Genomic DNA, 14,938 nt, shown 5'->3' with positions numbered 1-14,938 from the left:
GCAGATTCGGTGTCTATTGAGAGCCTCTATCCTGATTCACAGATGGCCATCTTCTTTCTGTGTCCTTACAGGGCAGAAAGAGAAAGCTCTGGTCCCTTCATCTCTTTATCAGGATACTAATCCCGTCATAGGGGCCCCACCCTCAAGACCTCATCTAAACCCAATTACCTCCCAAAGGCCTCGCCTTTAAATACCATCACATTAAGGGTTAGGCTTTAACATATGAATTTGGGTGAGACACCCAACATTGTTTTTTGTTTTTTTATTTATTTTTGGATGTGTTGGATGTTCGTTGCTGGTGTGGGCTCTCTCTAGTTGTGGCAAGCAGGGACTACTCTTCATTGCGGTGCGTGGGCTTCTAATTGTGGTGGCTTCTCTTGTTGCGGAGCATGGGCTCTAGGCGTGTGGGCTTCAGTAGTTGTGGCTCACGGGCTCTAGAGCGCAGGCTCAGTAGTGGGGTGCAGGGGCTTAGTTGCTCCGGGCATGTGGGATCTTCCCGGACCAGGGCTCGAACCTGTGTCTCCTGCATTGGCAGGTGGATTCCTAACCACTGTGCCACCAGGGAGGTCCCAATCCAAAGTATTATCTGTTGAAAAAATCTAAAATACTCTGGCATAACCCACTCAATCCTTAACTTCTTAAACTTGAAGTATATTCGTAAATTCTCAATTCCTATAAATAAGACAATGAATAAGAGGAGCTTTAATGCTAGAGATTATCAGAGTTTTTTCCTATTTAATAATATGAATGACCTGCATAAAGTATAATTTGAACATTTAAGTACTAACTTTAAGAATCAAGAATATGGGCTTCCCTGGTGGCGCAGTGGTTGAGAGTCCGCCTGCCGATGCAGGGGACACGGGTTCATGCCCTGGTCTGGGAAGATGTGAGCCATGGCCGCTGAGCCTGCACATCCGGAGCCTGTGCTCCGTAATGGGAGAGGCCACAGCAGTGAGAGGCCCGCGTACCGCAAAAAAAAAAAAAAAAAGAAAGAACAGTTAGAACTTTTGCAAGTTTTATTCGTTAAAATATAACAGATAAAATTTTAAATGTGCTTAAAATTAAGGAACATTTATTTAACTCTCAAGCCTAAGGAGTAAAACTATGAGGAAGAAGGGATATTTTCACTCAACGTTTCCCCTGTGCTGGAAGAAAACTTTTTAAAACCACAAATGCCTTTCTCCTTTTTCTTTTGCTTTCCCTTTGTCTAATTTCTGTTTGATTTTTAAACTTAAACCTGATAAATGAAGACATATAAACACACACACACACTTCTGTGTGTGTGTGTGTGTGTGTGTGTTTATATGTCCCAACTTGGCAATAATGCAGCCAATATAATCAAAAAATACTCTGCTAGCATTGCCCCTGTTGGTTTCCTGGAAATACTTTGTTGGTTGTGCCTTGTCTCTATTACATAGAAAGTTCTCCCTCCTGACCTGAAAACATTTTGTTTCTTTGTATATTATTTTCATATTTCAAGTTCTTAGAAAATTTTTGGTAATATGCCCTTAAGGTACAGTCAAAAACAAATATAGTTTGCATAAGGCTTATTTATAAATGTAAGTTCTGTGTTCTTTGGACTAAATAGCTGTGTGATGAGTGTTTTGACTGTGTTAAAGATTTAGCCACTGCTTGTCTTCAAGCCATGTGGCAGTTTTGAAGAAATCTTAGGATAAATTCATCTTGTATTTAAATTTATAAATGATGTGTTTCCATTTTTTTGATAAAAGAGTTGCATGTCCCTTGATTTCTCGTGGATCCTCACTCTAGAAGAAGGTTGGCATTAAACGTTCTCACGTGCAGAACTGTTTCACAACTTCAGTCTGATCCTGATGTCACCATTGCCCTGTAGTCCTGTTGGTATTGATTGGCTAGGCGACATGACTTCAGGTGTGTCAGCACAACTTTTAAAGAAGACTTCCGGTCTTTTATAGGTGATGAAAATCTATTTTTTAATGGACAGTTGATAGATACTTCTTTCCCTATTAACTCAATAAAAGTTTGAATAAAGTACCCAGATGAAGGCAGGATACACTGACTGGCTTTGAAATAGTTCTTTATCTTCTGTGTCGATGTGCCAGGGTGTCATCAGCGTTCTGAAATAGCAGAGAATCCCCTTTGAACTTCTTTTGTTGCCGTCAAAGGCTATCCATATTCACATCAGTTTTCCTTTTATTCCCTTCAGATTCTCTCTGTAGCCACTAAGAAAGGATTGTAATAAAAGGTATTTAAGAGCTACATAGATCACGTGTCAGAACGGAAGAAAATTATCTAATGATTTAGCCATTTATCCTGTTTTATTTGCACAGAAGTTAGAAGAAAAGAACCAGATGAAACCCAGCAAATGATAACACAGCTTTTTTTTTTTTGCTCTTTTTACAGTTTGTCTGTCACATGTTGTAATGAGAGTGCAAATAAAACTTCTCTATACCTCACGCTGTTATGTTGGCTCTTACATGAGAGGGAAATTCCATCCATGTTGAGCTCTAAATCTTTATATGAAATCTAAATCTTTATATGAAAATGATAGCTTAAAAGTATTAAGGAGATAACAAAATGAAATAATTTTGCATTTCCTGTTGCACTAGCTAGCCGAGAGATTCAATACCCCCAGCTGGTTTCCTATGAGAAGACAATATCACTCCTGTTTCATCATCAAAGTCACCACATCTACAAAAGGGCTGTTCTCTTAGCCTAGTGCTCTCTTTCTATCTGGTGCAGTGAGCCAGTCTCAAATAATGAAGCAGGAGCAATGTGACAAGTCTGGTTCACTTTCAATTTTGTTTTGTTATGTATTTAAAAGAGATGGACTGGTTTTATTGATAGGCTGTGTACAGGTGCAAAGTCCGCTTTGAAGGGTTTAGAAGTGGCTTTGGTTGAAAGAACAGGAAGATCCTTACATTGAGTGTCCTTGTTATAAAGTTGAGATAGAGTGACACTCTGAATGAAAATGACCTTTAATGGGATGGCTGTCACCCGTCGATGGGATGTCATTCATCTCTGAGCTTTAGCCTTGAACTGAGTTAAGCTGTATCATAATTGAGAAAAAGAAGGCATGAATTTTTAATTTTTCTTTTGGAAAATAAGTGATAGAATTCTTGAAATTGTTTGTGACTGCTAAACAACTTTTCATTATTTCTATCAACACTTCTATTTTTGTTGCGAGGATAGGACGTAAGCTATATTTTCTTCCAGGTAAATTTTCAGAAGTAGGGAACTTACACAGATTCTGAAATACAATTTTGTTTTCATAGGTATACATACATATATATGGACACAGGTGCACATATATGTATGTACATAAAATATCTGTGAGAAAGCTTATTATTGATATATATGTCTTTTAGATTATGTTTTAAGCAATCATTAATAAACACCAATAAGCAGTTAAATAACTTAATATTCCCACTCTGATACTATAAAGTAATTCTTTTGTTTTACTATGATTTTTCTCAAAAATGAATATGGGAGTATTTTTTCTACACTTATTACTTTATTTCTACCCTCATTAGACTCATTGCGTTTATTTTTAATGAAAGAAAAAGGCTATGTGTGATCAAAGATCAGAATCATTATTGGAACTTTTAATATTTTTTAATTATAAGGATAATAAAACAGAAAATTAGAAAGGTAGAAAAAAATGAAAGACACTTTATTAATAAATTTTTATTATCATTACATTTTTTTACTATGCATTTTATTTGGAATCAAACACAAACCCCCTACTACTTTGCATCCTGCTTTGTTTATTTAACTTTTATCATAAACATTTGTCCAAATTGCTACATGATCTTCATAGCTATCATTTTTAAGACTCTACCGATATGCCTTTGTGCATATAATCCATAATTTAAAATGTATATGTAATTAATTTTTAATTACATATTCTGTTATTTATTAGATTCAATTCAAAGCAAACATCAGAATTTCTATAAGATCAAAATTTGCTTATAGCTCACGTCAACATATGTAATAAACCGTAACAATTTTCTCTCCTTTGTCCATTCTGTCATTTGTTTGATGCCCATAGATGCAATGACAGAATATGTATTTTACAAGTGATATAGGAATTTATCACAGTTAATACTTGTGTATAAGAAATGAAGGCATTTGATAGTTACTAACTACTATGCTATGCCTATAGTATGCTTACTGTAAGGTGCCTTGATGTTTAGCTTTCCTCCACCCTGACCGATTAAAATTAACCCATCTCTTCTCCTTCCTTCCTGTAGCAGTGTGCTAGAATTTTTCTCAGAGGGCTTAGCCATTCTACTGCCAGTTACATTCACTTATGTACATGCTCCGACCCCCTCCACCCTCCATCATAAGCTCTCGGTGGGTAGGAATGGCTCTCCCATTTTTGGTGGTCCTTGGACTGCTGATGTAGTATCCTACCTACAGTAGATGCTCACCAAATGTCACGACACCCTGCTTTTGTTTTTGTCTTTGATGTTTGCCGAAGGCAATACTGGGAAGTGTAAAGATGTTGAAGATGTTTACTCTCTCATTTCTCTTCCACCAGTGGGATGGAGTAGGACCTCTTCCAGACTGTGCAGAACCACCAAAAGGGATCCAGATGCTGTGGCACCCATCCATAGTCAAACCCTACCTCACACTGCTCTCTGAGTGCTCAAATGCAGACACGCTGGAAGGGGCGGCAGGCGCCCTGCAGAACTTGGCTGCAGGGAGCTGGAAGGTATGATGAGTTTGTTACAATAAGAAAGAAATCTGGAATGATGAGAAGGTCCTTAGGAAATATGAGAAGTCCAATTTTGAGAAGTGCAATTCTAATAAAGTTTCTAAGGATGTTAGAGAAAGACCAGTTCCATTGAACTGTTGGACTTAGAAAGGTATTTCTTTTAAAAATTCTTCTTAAGGGCTCAGGGGTCGTTGAAGAGCGCTACAAAATACAGAGGAATAGATGTAAGTATAGTCATTGAAGATGCTATGAATGCTTTCCGTTATATTTGTGTAGCTGAGCTACTTCATTTTCAGGGGCGACTGACATGTTGAGACTTTTCAAAGCACTGTCATTGACAGTTAAGGGAGCTGATACCCAAACATGTCATACGAAAACTGCTGTGAATCCTGAAATGTTGTAGCTGGTCCTGTCCCCAAAGGAAAAGAATCTCTTGCATTTTTAAATTACGGGATTACAGAGGAAAATAGTTATCTTTGGCAAAAGGTTACAGTAAAGCAACTGTATGATTGGGAAAGAGATTAGGAGGGTCTTTTTCTCTGGGTCTTTACAAATACACACTGTTCCAGGTCGGTTCTCACCAAAAATTTTTTGTGGGTAGAAACAGATTCACGATAGCAAAGAATTCCTGAGTTTGGTCACTAATAGTTACATGGGCTAACTTGCCTTATGCACAAAAGAGTGTAACCTCTTAGAAGAACTGAGGGCATGTAGGGAAAATATCAAGACCTCCACCTTCAATTACTCATTCATTTAATTATCAATGCCTGGGGGTTGGGATATCCATAAATCAATCTTTTCTTTACCATTCATTTTCTTCAAAACAATATTAATATAGACACATAGCTACAGATAACTCTCAGAATCTCAGTACCATGGGTACCACAGGTATTGGCTTCAGTATCATGTAATAATACATTCCCTTCTTATTATACCTTCCAATACCTAACTCTTGTCACTTCTCTCTCTGCCATCTTCCTTTCCATGGCTACAATGTCAGCTGCAGCATTTTCTTTCTTGGATGTGACCTCCCAGCTCTTGGGACCCAGCCCCTGATGATACTTCCCAGGAGCTGGCTACTTACTCATGCATGGCAGGCTCACTTCTTCGCTTGAGAGTCTTAGGAATGAACATAATTATCCCTTTCCCTCCCTGCCCATAAGGCATCACTAATGCTGTACCTTAAGAATTCAGTTTGGGATGAACTTGAGGTGAACTTGTCTCTTGCTTTCAACAAGAGAAAAGCTTCAAATGTAGAGTCTCACCAAGAAGAATGACAGAGTATAGCCTTGCATAAGTAGGAAAGAGATAGTAATGGAAGTCACTTCCTTGAAGTTGCCCTTAGCATTAACTTCCCTCTAAAGTTAGGAGGCTTCAACTCAGATCACAATTCAAACCTAGGCTCTAACTTTTCTAAGCTTTGTGGTCCTGGGAAAATTAAAGCACCTCAGTGTTTCTCAGATGCATCGTCTTTAAGCAGAGGAGATCATGGCGGCTTCACCCCACATCATGCAGATCAGTCTCAACACTAGATGCAAAGATGCAGGATGTCATAAGCTAAGGGTTTGTCACTGTATATACCCAAGAGCACTAAGTTGCTGCAAGTCCCCACCCAGCTCCCTGGCTTTGGAAGATGGACTAGAAGGGGATGGGAAGAGAAGCTCTGGCTTCCAGGCCTGAGTCTGACCTGAAATGCAAAGCCATCTAGATAGTGGCAAATCAAGTTTGCCATCTCTTGATTTTTTTTTTTAATGAATTATTGCTTTACTTGAGAAACACTTAGGTTTTTATAAGAACAAGTTAAAAATGGGGAAATGTCTTTGAGCTCTAGAGGATTTTGAATGTAAGGCTTCCACCTTTGCTTTAAAAGTTAAACTCTATGTTCCATGTGCTGAAAAAGTTAACTGGAAACATGGAAAATTTATAAAGATACAAATAAAACTTCTGGAGTTGAAAACAACATCTGGAATGAAAAATACATGGAATGGAATCAACAGCAGATTAGACATTGCAGAAGAAAAGATTAGTGAACTGAAAGATAGCAACTGGAAACTATACAAAATGAAACACAGAGGAAAAAGAAAAAAAAATTGACAGTTCATCAGTGAGCTTCAAGTGGCCTGATGTGTAAATGGAGAACCAAACAAAACAAGAGAGAAAGGAGGAAGAGAACAGAAAAAACTATTTGAAGAAGTAATGTTGGACACTTTCCAAATTTACTGAAAACTGCAAGCTCACACATCTAAGCAACTCAAGAAACTCTAAGAGAAACATGAAAAGTTATCCCAAGTTACATCATAATCAAGTTGCTCGAAATCAGTAGTAAAGAGATAATCTTAAAAGCAGCCAGAGAAAAAAGACATGTTACATACCAAGACTGTACCACATCTCAACACCACATTCAAGGATCAGTGTCACCAATCATTCATTTATTCATGTGAGTCCTTGTTGAGTTACTAAGAATGTCCTCTAGAAGACAATCTGGTCTATAAGGCTTCTAAGGGCAGAAACCCATTCCATTTATTTCTTTGTACCCCACTGCTCCCCCCTATGCTTGGCTGAGCAATAATGCTCAGACACAAGCTTTTAACTGAACTCGTGTCTATGTCCAGATGTCTTTCTTGTGGATAACAGTCTTTTATATTTATAAACATCTATCAGTCACTAAGCAGTTAATAGCACATATTGTGGCCAGGCCATCTTCAAATGGTCACACTTTATGATTCTTTATTTGGTCCTTTGATTCAGATGGGAACATGTAGTCAGTACAGTCTAAAATTGATAGAAAGGAGGAGTTTGGGGAGAACTATTTTCATTCCAGTTTCCAGATTCATCAGTGCTTTTCAGGATGCAGATTTTGATATCATTGCCCAGTTCCACAATTCCTGCTGCAGTATTGGACTTGCTGTTTAAATTGGTAATTAAAGACACAGGCTCTGTATCTCAAGGTAGCCAGGTCAGCTGGGAAAGCTGCTGAGATATGTCTGGGTCTTTAGGTGTTTAGAGTAATAAAACAATAAATTTATAGTTTATACTATTTTATACTAATTTATTTTATACTGATTTATACTATTTTGATATTCAAAAATTCTCTCCTACTTTGGGTTGTATAATGAGAATTATGGAAGAAGTCTGATAAAAATTCTCAGTATTTTCTAACAATAACATCTTGCTGACTGTTTTCAGTGCATAACCCTGAACATTAGTTCGCAGTTATCCCCAGTATGACATTTATCCCCACATATCCAGATGCACTGATTTGGTAAATTTTTCGATTACTAATAGAGACCACTGAGAAAGAGGCAGAATGGTCTGGAACAGCTGAAATCAACATCACAAAAGCTGTTCTGTACTTTAGACAAAGTTTAACAACTATGACTCTCAAATTTCCCAGCCCTCATCAGATTTCAAGCAACAAATTAAAAAATACAAGGAGTTACTCTTGTAAGCAGGCACACAGATCTGCCTTAAGAAGGTAGAGTAGACACCCTGACAGCAAAGTGAAAAGATAGAAGAGTTAGAAGAAGTAAATACAAAGATGCAAGAAAGAAAAAAATGTCAGAGGCCATTCAAGGTTTCAGCTGTTTCATTTATTCTAATTGTGGATGGTCATAATGCTGACCCTCCGTTATCAGAAAATGTTTAATTATTACTTTAGATTATTATTACTAATTATTACTAAAGTTACTTTAGTAACTTTAGAAGACAGAAAGCATTTTAAAGACTTTTATCCCAATGGTTAAGGTAGAATTTTGAGTCTACCTCAAAGGTAGACATAAGGATGTCAACCTTACTTATAGGAAACACTGGCTTTCCTGATAACTCTAGACAAATGGAATAGTCCTCAGGCAGGGCAAAGGGCCGTTAGGACATATTTGTGCATAGTTATAAATATACATACTTATATAAGAATTTTTTTATCAAAATACAAATACACAAGTATGCATAAAGGTCAATCATGTTATCATCATCTTTTGTATAATTTATTAATGTACCATATTAAATGGCAAGGGAATATGTGGGAAGGGAAGATAGATAATCTATAGGAATGATTTGAGAAGATTGTCATTAAGCCAAACACTGATAAATAGTTACAGATCTTTAGAGATCGAGAATAAATTGTACCAAAACCAAACAAAGAAACCCTTACTTTAAAAAAGCTTGATTTAAGTAAAAAAGAAAACAAAAACTGAGCAATTAAAAGATTGACTGAAGACACAGAAACAGCATCACATTTCATGCAGACAGCATTACCATCTAAAAGCTAGGGTTCTAAGAATGTGTTTTTATAGCAACTGTTGAAATTTAGTGGCGTTTTTTTAAGTGTCCTTAACGTTTATGGCCCAAACAAAAGCAGAAATGTGAAGGTAAAACACCAGAATTTTGCATGGAGAGAGCTTTTTATAGACCTCATCATCTGAAACAATAACTTCTCTTTATGGGACGATCGTGCACACTCTTTTTCAGTGACAAATTGACTAGCAAGCTAGATCTTCATAATGGCCCAAATACTTTTTAAACTTTAAAACACTCATTACTTGGTTTACAAGCATCAGAAAAACATAATGGCAGAAGCAAAGTGAAGTGATTTTATTAGCTAACATGGACTTCGGTTACGTTTTTCTCATTTACAGTAAAACGATTTTGTTTGTCACAGAATATTAAAATAGCTGGTTATAGTAGTTTGAGGAGTTCCAAAATGTGAATTAATGCTCTTTCAACTCCCATTTATGGGTTATTTTTATTGTAACTGAACTCTCTGAAAACTCAGGATTAGAACTGTAGAAATACATGTGTACTTGCTATTAAGTCAAACATTTTAGATATCTTTGTATGGTCAGTTTTCTCCCTAAAATGTGACTATTCTCAGAGAGTCTATTAGTTGCCCGTTTATGTTTAAAGTAAGATGGAATAAAGAGATACTTGGATATTAATCTGTTAATATTTAATGAAGTAACATGATAGGAATGTAGATTTACTGAGAAGGAAACAGAATCTCTGGCCATGTGGCACATATGAATAAAAAATAAGAGAAATGGGAAATTTGAGACTTGTTCCTAAGGACAGGGGCAATGCTTTGAAGGCATTGAATTTAGTTTAGCTTAGCAATTAGTGTATCATTAAAAGTGAACTAGGGCAGATGAGTGGAGTGCAAGAAATAAAAGTAAAAATCATGGTTTAACATCTAAGACAAAGGTCTTTGTCCTACTTAACAGTGTGATGTAAAGCATAAGGTTTAAATGCAAAGAAACAGGGTGGTGAAAGATCATGATGAAAATGGGACATGAAGCATCATGCCTAATGGGTTAGCAATGGGGCCAAAATAAACACAGAGGTTATCTGAGGACTCAGCCCAATCAGCAGGCTCCTAGAGACAACACATTGAGTTGGACCTGATGCCCAGCCTGAGGCAGAATGAGGATGGGCCCAACCTCAGGAGGAGATAGAGAGGAGCCAGGGTCACCACCAGGTCATTGGTTCTAATCACACAATATTTAGTGGTTTCTTCTAAGACCCCAGTAAGTAGTACTGATGCCGAGGGCTGCACCTGTATTAGAAATGCCACATGCATCCAAACTGACTAGAGAGTAAGCCCATTTTTGGATAGTTTGGCTCTACTTTCATCATTGTCATTGAATAGCAAAGTGCTAAGTTACATAATTACATTCAGAAACTGTAGAAACAGCTAAAGCTGAGGGATTTCCACTTCCACCCAAGAGGCCAAGATGGAGCACCAAGTTCCGTTAAGTAGTAATAATAACAACAACAATAGCAACAAGCCAGAGAAATATATGAAACAATGGTTGTTAAAACACTAAGCATTAGTCAATGAAGAAACTGATCTCTGAGAAACAGGAAATAAACAAGGTGAGCCCTGTGATTGTCCCAGCTCACTGTCTTGAGAGAGTTTCCAGACCACAGCACAAAGATTAGGAACCCAGGAGGAGCTCAGCAGACTCTCTGAGCTAAGGAGATGGAACTGAGTATCTAGGGAGACCAAGGTGACTAGAGCTCATAGGACAGAGCACCAAAGAGGAGAAAGCCACTCATAGAAAGAACCCTAGAAATATGTAGAGGATCTCCCTCAAATATTCAGCAGAGATCTGCCAGTGCATGCATGTGAGAGAAATACCCAAGGCTGAAGAAACAACCTTCTGAAATGATTAGACAGAATGAAACTTGGCACTTACACAGGAATGGGCATAATGTGCATTTCCAAGTGCCAGATAGGAAAACCTCATAATTCATGGATCACTGGGAAGAATACTCTCAGGTCTTGCCTCAGTATTGAGGTATAATTAGCCCTGGACTAAATATGCTCTAGTCTTTCCTATCAAATCTTAAAAGTAAGACCCAGAAGAATCAATAGTTTCCAAGTAAATTAACTGCATCCTTGAATAAAGTTTAAAAATACCTATAGGAGTACAAAAATATCCAGCACCCATTGCATTAAAATTAATAATGTCTGGCATCCAATTGAAAATAACCCTACAAGCAAATAAACAGGAAAATGTGATTCGTAATGAGGAGAAAAATCCACCATTCAAAACCAATTCAGAGCCAACAAAGATGTTAAAAATAGCAGGCAAGCAGTTACTGTAACTCTACTACATGTGTTCAAAGAGTTCATTAGAGTCATGGAAAATATATAAAAGGCCCAAATAAAATGTCTAGAGTTGAAAATAAACTGTCTGAAATGAAAAAAAAAAAAAAACACATGGAATGGGATTAACAGCAGGTTAGACATTGCTGAAGAAAGATTAATGAGTTTAAAGATGGCAGTGGAAACTATACAAGGCGAAATGCAGAGAGATTATAAAAAAACCCTACAGATCATCAGTGAGCCTCAAGTGGCCTAATATATGTGCCATTAGAATTTCCAGAGGAGAGGAGAGAGAAAGGAGAAAGAAAACAGAAAAAAATATTTGAAGAAATAATGGTTGAAAATCTTCCAAATTTAATGAAAACCACAAACTCACATATCCAAGCAGCTCAAGGAACCCCAAGCCCAAGAAACATGATGAAACTATACCAAGGTGCTTCATAAACAAATGGCTCAAAATCAGTAATAAAGAGAAAATCTTAAAAGTAGCCAGAGGGGCTTCCCTGGCGGCGCAGTGGTTGAGAGTCCGCCTGCCGATGCAGGGGACACGGGTTCGTGCCCCGGTCCGGGAAGATCCCACATGCCGCAGAGCGGCTGGGCCCGTGAGCCATGGCCGCTGAGCCTGCGCGTCCGGAGGCTGTGCTCCGCAATGGGAGAGGCCACAGCAGTGAGAGGCCTGCGTACCGCAAAAAAAAAAAGAAAAAAGCAGCCAGAGGACAAAAGACATGTTCCATACAAAAATAAGGATGACAGCTGATTTTTCACCAGCAATAATATTAGTGAGAAGACAGTGAGGCAGCATCTTTAAAGTTGATTTTGGTTTGGTATCTAGCAGGTACAACCTGTCTCTATAGGAAATTCCCAGGATTCCTAGAGCAGCTGTAAAACTGTAAAAGAAATCCTTTCTGAGCCCAGTTTAAGACATGGGCTACCCTGGAAGCCGGCATGGTTAATTACCTGAGCAGTGGGGACACAGAGGAATTCTAATGTAGAAACTTCATTTTAACTGTCCCAGCATGATCAGAGCTGTGGTGGCCCAGGACATGCCACTCAGTATTGTGTTCTTCCGGCACTGAGGGCAAGCAAATATTCATAAGCCCTGCATCAAAAGTTCTGTTCCCACATGCAGAATTGAGGGATGAGTCTGGCTTTAGGAGAGACTCCCAAAGAAATATACGATCTCTTCAAACCCTGATTACACTTTTGTGGAAGGGGTTGGAACTTGCTGATCCTAGCTAATTGCCGTGGCTTTGATCCCTTTTATCTAGTGCCTTTCAGTGGAGAATGCTGTTCTTAAGTAATACACACGTGGTACTAGAAATCAACCTGATATTTTCTTTCACCAGTTAAACATTTTTACTCTCCAGCTGTGAGCCAGAAATTAGAAGACAGCTGACATAAAGAGATGAATGTGACTTTGTAACTTCCCTCAGGTACCGATAATAAACAGGTAAACAAAAAGCCCAAAAAAAAAACATGATAGATGCTATAATAGGAGTATATACACAAGGGTGTATACATACATATATATACACACACATGCACATATATATATATGCACACACATATACACACACACACACACAAGGCAAAAGGGTGTCCCAGGGGTCATTTTTACAAGGAAGAGGTCAGGGATGAGGAACCCCACTTCCAACATCACTAGTTAAAACCTAGAGCTAGGAGTCAATGATTACAGTTCATTTTAACACACTAGCACATCTCATTAGTTAGAGAAATTCTAGCTGCTGTAACAAAGAGACCCCCATATATGCAAGATCTCAAATGAGATAGGAGGTAGAAGCTATTTTCTCTGGTGTAACAAGTAAGGGAAGGTGCGTGAGGAGGGATGCTCCCCTCCATGAATTATTTCACCCAGGCTGACAGCTGTTCTGCCATCGTCAAGGTGTGGTAAAGATGTGATCTTCCAAGGCTACTCTTAGGGTCATCATCCGCTAGCGAGAAGCAGAAAAAGAGCGCAGATCCACAACCAGGAATGTTCTCTTTCGAAAGTCACCTGGAGCCCTCGTTTTGCCTGATGCAAAAAGAAAAAAAGAAAAAAAAGTCACATAATCTAGACACTTCTAGCAAACTCAATCAAATTCAGCTATTTCCCAGTCCCTCAAGGTTTAACACTTGGCCACATTTATGCTTGTCTTCCTTCATCTTCTCCTGCCCCCCTGTGGTTGCTGCTAAGCTTGGGGGTCTTACAGGCATTCGTATCCCTGTGGGGGATGGAGATTGGGTATTCATTTCCGTCTGGAATCATTTCTCTCCTATGCTGCCTCTTGCCCAGGACAAGCCTCCTTGTCCTATTGATTTCCCAGCTGGGACAGGGCAATTGGAGATTGGACCGTCTCTGGTCCAAGGTGCTCTTCTGGCCCACACCTGCCTTCCTCACTGTTCAGCTTCCTTGAGATGCAGGCACAGTCCATGCCTGCCATTCTGATGCATCCCAACCTCCTGGCCAACTAACCCTTCTGCAGCCCTGGATCCTTAGCCTTTTTTCCTGGCTAACTTACACAGCCCACCCACTCAAGACCACAGAAACACTCAGGGGCTACCCTGTGCCACACTGGGGCCACAGGAATCCTCTTCTGCCCAGCAAGTTCTGTTGCCATTCCTACTGTGCGACCCCTGCTCCGTGATGGTTCATGGCGGGACTTCCTGAGTCTTGTGCAACCAGCACTGAGGTCCAGGAAGGGCAGCAGAGCTTCTGTCGACTCTCTGCTCTTCTGTCTCCCAAGGGCTTTTATCACCAGCCTCTCACACACTGAGGAGGACCTGTCCAGGGGCACTTCAGGTGGCAGCCCCCAAAGATACTTTTACATCTCTCGCTTCCTCCCCAACCTGGATCCTTTCTCTCCCCTGGGAAGCTCTGTGTGGGATCTGAGGAGGGGTCATAATATTTCCTGTCTATTCTCATTCCCTTTCAAGTCTATCCCATCTTTCACCTGCATCTGTGCTTTCTACCCTTAAACACTGTTTGCTGCTTTGTTATCTGTCCCATCCTGACATCACCTCATTGGACCAAATCATGGTGGAGCCTCTCTCCAGGAAGAGCCATGGGCAAGGAGGAGAAGAAACAGCATTTATTAGTTCAAATTGTTGTCCCATCACATGCAAATAGAAGACATCCTTTCCTGACACAAGGCCTTTCTCATTGTCGTTCCAATTATACATGACTTCTTTTCTCAGATTTGCTAAATCCTGGCAGGTAGTTCTCAAGAACAGATTGAAACGTCCAGTAGCTCCATTGACAGTACTAGAAGGCTCTTTAACTCGGGAGTTTAGAGGAGTGCCAGATGGGTTATTGGAAGACTAAAATAATAACATGAATTGTTATGCCAAAGTGAATTGGTGAATTTGTAAGGGATCAGATCAACTATAAGTGCAGATTGTCTAACTTATCCTGTGTTTCTGAGAAGCATATGAGAGTGGTGGTCGATCACACCAACTCTGGGGCACTGCTCCCTGGGTTCAAGACCTGGCTGAGCATCTACAACGTGTGACCTTTTCTCATCTGTCTAATGTGAATAACAGTAGTGCCCACTGCATAGGGTTGAGATGAGCACTAAATGAGTTAGTGCAGGTCTAAGTGTTAGGTGTGTCTTAGCTGAGATCATTTTGAGGGATCA

The 14,938-nt window shown here is 39.2% G+C and overlaps 1 protein-coding gene across 2 annotated transcripts in view; it reads left to right on the top strand.

Moving 5' to 3' along the window:
* Positions 1 to 14,938, top strand: part of CTNND2 (catenin delta 2) — a gene marked incomplete at its 5' end in the record, with an annotated part of 935,921 nt that overhangs the window by 811,231 nt on the left and 109,752 nt on the right. For both annotated transcript variants that reach the window (XM_082650874.1, XM_082650873.1), the window contains one exon: positions 4,523 to 4,696. In XM_082650874.1, coding sequence (XP_082507000.1) covers positions 4,523 to 4,696 — 174 coding nt within the window. The remainder of the gene's footprint in view (positions 1 to 4,522; positions 4,697 to 14,938) is intronic.

This window comes from Grampus griseus (genome assembly GCF_964374135.1).
Source record: "Grampus griseus genome assembly, chromosome: 3".
In the NCBI taxonomy this organism is placed as follows: domain Eukaryota; kingdom Metazoa; phylum Chordata; class Mammalia; order Artiodactyla; family Delphinidae; genus Grampus; species Grampus griseus.
The sequence above is the reverse complement of the archived record's forward strand: the minus strand, read 5'-3'. Positions and strand labels throughout refer to the sequence as shown.